The 5663-nt window shown below is 39.8% G+C and overlaps 1 protein-coding gene across 1 annotated transcript; it reads left to right on the forward strand.

The window, feature by feature from the left end:
- Window positions 1-230: 230 nt before the first annotated feature.
- On the forward strand, window positions 231-985 carry LOC128579715 (40S ribosomal protein S6-like). The gene has a single exon (XM_053581775.1). The coding sequence runs from the start codon at window positions 239-241 to the stop codon at window positions 983-985; it is 747 nt and encodes a 248-aa protein (XP_053437750.1). The 5' UTR covers window positions 231-238.
- Window positions 986-5663: the final 4678 nt, after the last annotated feature.

Genomic DNA, 5663 nt, shown 5'->3' on the forward strand with positions numbered 1-5663 from the left:
AGAGCAGTTGTTAGTGAGAGAATAAATAAGATAAGGAAATTGGGTACTGAATTAAGACTTCCATAATAGTAAACTCAGCAGTCAGTATTTTGTTTTAGATCCTCATCCCAGCATTTGACCCTATTGTATACACCCTCCTCCCTGGAAGAGGTGATAAGCTCAGAGGGTCAGAAAGACAAAAAGAGAAGAGATACAGCCTCTTTTCTGTGGCGCCTGGGAGGTGTTCAGATACTTCAGGATGAAGCTGAATATCTCCTTCCCAGCCACTGGCTGCCAGAAACTCATTGAAGTGGATGATGAACACAAACTTCATACTTTCTATGAGAAGCGAATGGCCACAGAAGTTGCTGCTGATGCGCTGGGGGAAGAATGGAAGGGTTATGTGGTCCAAATCAGTGGTGGATACGACCAGCAAGGTTTCCCCATGAAGCAGGGTGTCTTGACCCATGGCCATGTCCACCTGCTGCTGAGTAAGGGGCACTGCTGTTATAGACCAAGGAGAACTGGAGAAAGGAAGTGCAAATCTGTTCAGGGTTGCATAGTGGATGCCAATCTGAGTGTTCTCAACTTGGTTATTGTAAAAAAGGGAGAGAAGGATATCCCTGGACTGACTGACACTACGGTACCTTGGCGTCTGGGGCCTAAAAGAGCTAGCAGAATCCGCAAATTTTTCAATCTGTCTAAAGATGATGTTCGCCAATACGTTGTGAGAAAGCCCTTAAACAAAGAAGGTAAGAAACCTGGGACCAAAGCACCCAAGATTCAGCATCTTGTAACTTCCTGTGTCTTACAACATAAACACTGGCGCATTGCCCTGAAGAAACAGCGAACTAAGAAAAATAAGGAAGAGGCTGCAGAATATGCTAAACTTTTGGCCAAGAGAATGAAGGAAGCCAAAGAAAAGTGCCAGGAACAGATTGCCAAGAGACGCAGGCTGTCCTCTCTGAGAGCATCCACTTCTAAGTCTGAATCCAGTCAGAAATAAGGATTGTTTTTGAGTAACAAATAAATGAGTTCTTATCTCTTTTACTGACTTTTCATTGATCTAATTAATAAGCAAGTTAGGTTATAGGCAATGCATACAGCAGTCTAGTGGTGGGCAACATCAGAGACTGACTTATATGATGGTAGCAGAAGAGAGATGGTTAGGATGAAGGGTTTCTTTGGATGAACAGAAGGCTCAGAAAAAATGGTTGGTGTAAGGTATCTTCAGAAAGGCATTGAATACTGAAGGGAAATAAATGACTAAGTCTGTTCATCTTTTATACAGTTTATTTTAAGGAATATAGCTTTTTAAAACATCTATAACACTATTTGATACATAAAAGCCACCCTTGTGAAGATGGATATGTATGCTGTTTTTAAAAAAAAGACAACTTGTTAAGCATAGTTTTAATGGATACCATTTTTAAATACTACAAAGTTTTTTAAACCAGTGTAAATTTATCACATTAACAAAGCTTTTCTATTCTTGTGGGGGGAAAAAAAGAGAAGAGATACAGAGGGTGGTCAATGGGGGTTGGGGGGTGGTTTTGGTTTTGTGCATAAAGTTAAAGGGTCCACTGCCTGAGCTATTTTCCTTCTGTAAAATAGACACCAGAAGTGCAACTGTGTGCTCAGGGTGGGTGGGAATGAGAGGTGAATGTTTGAAGGTAGCTACTGAAGCACTCTGAAAATGAATGTGCTAAAGGGCATGAATTTCTAGGGCATCAATCTGCACTGTTGTAATTTGCATAGTGGGGGGGGTGTCAAAAAACCCAAGAAATTTTCTAGAAGAGGTGAAATATTAGCAAAATGGGTGCTGAGCAATTAAAAGAATCCTACCGAGTACTATGGTCTTGGTTTCCATCCAGATATTAAAAATGTCTAAGACCTTGGCCTTCATCTAATCATCTCCAGGGGTCCTCAAACCACGGCCCGTGGGCCACATGAGGTGGTATGATTGTATTTGTTCCTGTTTTGTTTTTTTACTTCAAAATAAGATATGTGCAGTGTGCACAGGAATTTGTTCATAGTTGTTTTTTTTTTTAAAAAAACTATAGTCCGGCCCTCCAATGGTCTGAAGGACAGTGAACTGGCCCCCTGTTTAAAAAGTTTAAGGACCCCTGAATTCTAATCTATAGGGGGAAGATTTAGAGCCAAAAGCTTTCTTGGCTTTCTGTCAATCCAGCAGAGCAGAGATACATATAACATTCAAAAATCATTGCTCAAAATCACATATACATCTCAAGCTTTCTTCCCTTTCCCTCTGATAACTTTGTGGAAGACATAGATTACACTTATTAATTCAACAATCTTTGAGGTAGGTACTATTGTGATCCTATTTTGTAGATAAGGGAATCAAGGCTCAAAAAGATCAAGAAAATTACCCAAGTACATATTACTAGTAAGTGGTAGAGCAAGGTTTTGAACCCAGAAAGTCTGACTCCAGAGTACAGGTTCTCAACCACTCATCTGCTATTTCCCTACAAAGATGACTGAAGATGCCAAAGAAAATGTTCTGAACATTGTTTAAGAATTTGAGAACTTCGGCCAGTTTAGAAGTTGTTAATTCATCAATCCTACACCTCAAAGCTTGGTCTCAACCAACGCCCAAGCCAAGGCTCACAAATGTATTTGTAATTAAGCCACAGAAATTCAGTAAATGATTGGTCCTTTTCCTAAATTGACACAAAGCTCCTGGGACCTCTCATCATATTTGGAAATATCATAAGGCACTCACATCTGCCACTGTTACTCATTAAAATCTTTCCTGTTAGATCTGCTTCCTGGGATGAGCCTGTAGTTTCCTAAATGAATCAGCCGAATTGTATAAATCTTAGTTTCTTAGTAGATTCTCCTTCTTTGCTGCGCTCCAAACCTTGTTGCTTTGAGAAATGATCAAGAAAAGATAAAAGCATGCAAAAAGCCCACCGGCACCACTCATAATAAAAGTAGCAGCACTCAAGCAGAAAGCTCCCCATTTCCTATAGAACACAGCACGCCTCTGACCAAAGAGCCATTTGGCCTCACCAAGTAATGTGACCCTCTGCAAATGGAATTATAAGATCTGTACTGTTCCCTCTGCCTGCAACCTTAACCACCCCATTTTTGCCTGTAGAAAATTATTGGATCCTTTTAGGCACATCTCAAATGCCACTGTCTACATGAAGTCTTTGCAGGTGCTCTGAGACAATGGAATCTTCTCTTCTGTTGAGCCCCTGTCTCACTTACTCGTAAACATCCATTATGATGCTTATCGCTATTTGTGTCTGTGTCTTCTCTCTATTTATAAAGAGGGTTTCATTTTCACAGAAGCAGAAGGCAAAGTTGGGACGTGATCAGTCTGCAGGCCAGCTGCCAAGCTGCCTCCCAAGTTTACCTCCTACTTCTGCACATTCGGCTAGATCAGCACATTCTAGAATCTGGTCCTCAGCCTCTGGGGTGTAGAAATTCAGTTTTCTAAGTACTCCAGAACGTAGAGCCTTTTCTCATGATAGCCAATCTCACCAAGTTTTAAAAGGTGAGTAGAATGGCAAGTTATTCATTAATAACAAATAATACGCCTGCATGCTCAGATATTGGTATGGGCAAAAGACTACAGGAATCAAAAGTAGAGATAAATAGTATTTGTTAAATTAACAAAAATAATTATTAGCATCAGTTTACGCTTCTCAAGTGCATCCACTTCTGCTGTAGAGCCAGATCTGTCAGGGAAAGAGAAGAGCTTTATAGAGCAGAGTTAGGAAATCATTGTTGTCAAACTCCCTTATCTGTGCTGGCCATCTTCCTTCTGTAGAAAATTACCGGATCCTTTAGTTACATCTCAAATGCAAATCTTCTAAATGAAGTTTTTACAGGTGCTCTGAAACCACCAAATCTTCTCCAGAAGATGATACCATTGGTTAAGTCTTCACTCTCGTATTATAATCTGTCCCTTTAACTACTTTATTACATTGATGAAGAGTCAAATATTCTCAAATTTTTTGGCCCTATGATCATTAACCATTTCCAGGCTTCCTCCCACAGCTGGTGTGAATCTCACCCATTGTGTGAGGATTTTTTTTTTTTTTATTGTTGGGGATTCATTGAGGGTACAATAAGCCAGGTTACACTGATTGCAATTGTTAGGTAAAGTCCCTCTTGCAATCATGTCTTGCCCCCAGAAAGTGTGACACACACCAAGACCCCACTCCCCTCCCTCCGTCGCTCTTTCTGCTTTCCCCCCCATAACCTTAATTGTCATTAATTGTCCTCATATCAAAATTGAGTACATAGGATTCATGCTTCTCCATTCTTGTGATGCTTTACTAAGAATAATGTCTTCCACTTCCATCCAGGTTAATATGAAGGATGTAAAGTCTCCATTTTTTTTAATGGCTGAATAGTATTCCATGGTATACATATACCACAGCTTGTTAATCCATTCCTGGGTTGGTGGGCATTTAGGCTGTTTCCACATTTTGGCAATGGGGCATCAGCATACCAGATTTTAGTCTGTACTACAAAGCCATAGTGGTCCAGACAGCATGGTACTGGCACAAAAACAGAGACATAGACACTTGGAATCGAATTGAAAACCAAGAAATGAAACTAACATCTTACAACCACCTAATCTTCGATAAACCAAACAAGAACATACCTTGGGGGAAAGGCTCCCTATTCAATAAATGGTGTTGGGAGAACTGGATGTCTACATGTAAAAGACTGAAACTGGACCCACACCTTTCCCCACTCACAAAAATTGATTCAAGATGGATAAAGGACTTAAATTTAAGGCATGAAACAATAAAAATCCTCAAAGAAAACATAGGAAAAACACTGGAAGATATTGGCCTGGGGAAAGACTTCATGTGTGAGGATTTTAAGACTGTATCTCTCAGAGGAGCCATAAGATATGGTCTGCATGGGTAAGTTCCCTACCAGCATGCAAGGTCATACTCTTTTTAGGTTCAGACTATAGTAAGTTCTCCATACTTACTTAAATGGACTTTAGTTTATCAATTCTTCCTTTTATTTCATTAAGAAGTAATGTTGGTAGAAATTTCAAAGACTTTTGGTGCCACTACTGCCACTAACCTAAATAAGTTCAATTCATTGTTTAGTTAGCTAATTTCAAAGAAAATGAGGACTGCCAACATTTTCAAATGAGGAGAGAAATTGCCTGGATTGCACTGGGCAAAAATTATCAAATCATCAATTTTAAGATGATGGTTCTCTAAGTGTGGTCCCCACAATGGCAGCATCAATTATCACCCGGGAACTTGCAAAGCTTAAGCTCCTTTTTAGAGTTAATGAAACTAGGAACTCCAGGGATAGAGCTCAGCAACGTGTGGTTTAAATAAGCCTTCCAGGTGATTCAGATGCACACTCAAGTTGGAGAGCCACTTTGTTTAGGAATGCAATTTCAATGGCTCTTACCTGCATCTGCAGGTAGGCAGACACCTTAATTCTCAAGCACCTGGGTCCATTAGCACATCAGCTATAAGAAAGCTTCAACGAGGCAGTCCCCATGATATGTCAGTTAGTTGACATGTATTTAATATAGTGCTGTATGCTAGGGTCACATTAAGTCAAAGCAACAATTGGTTGAGATTATAAATAAAGACAGACCTGATTATTACATACTAGGTAATCCCTTCAGCCAAAACAGTATTTTAATAATTAATTCATTAGAAGCAAGC

This window comes from Nycticebus coucang, chromosome 2, assembly GCF_027406575.1.
Source record: "Nycticebus coucang isolate mNycCou1 chromosome 2, mNycCou1.pri, whole genome shotgun sequence".
Taxonomy (NCBI): domain Eukaryota; kingdom Metazoa; phylum Chordata; class Mammalia; order Primates; family Lorisidae; genus Nycticebus; species Nycticebus coucang.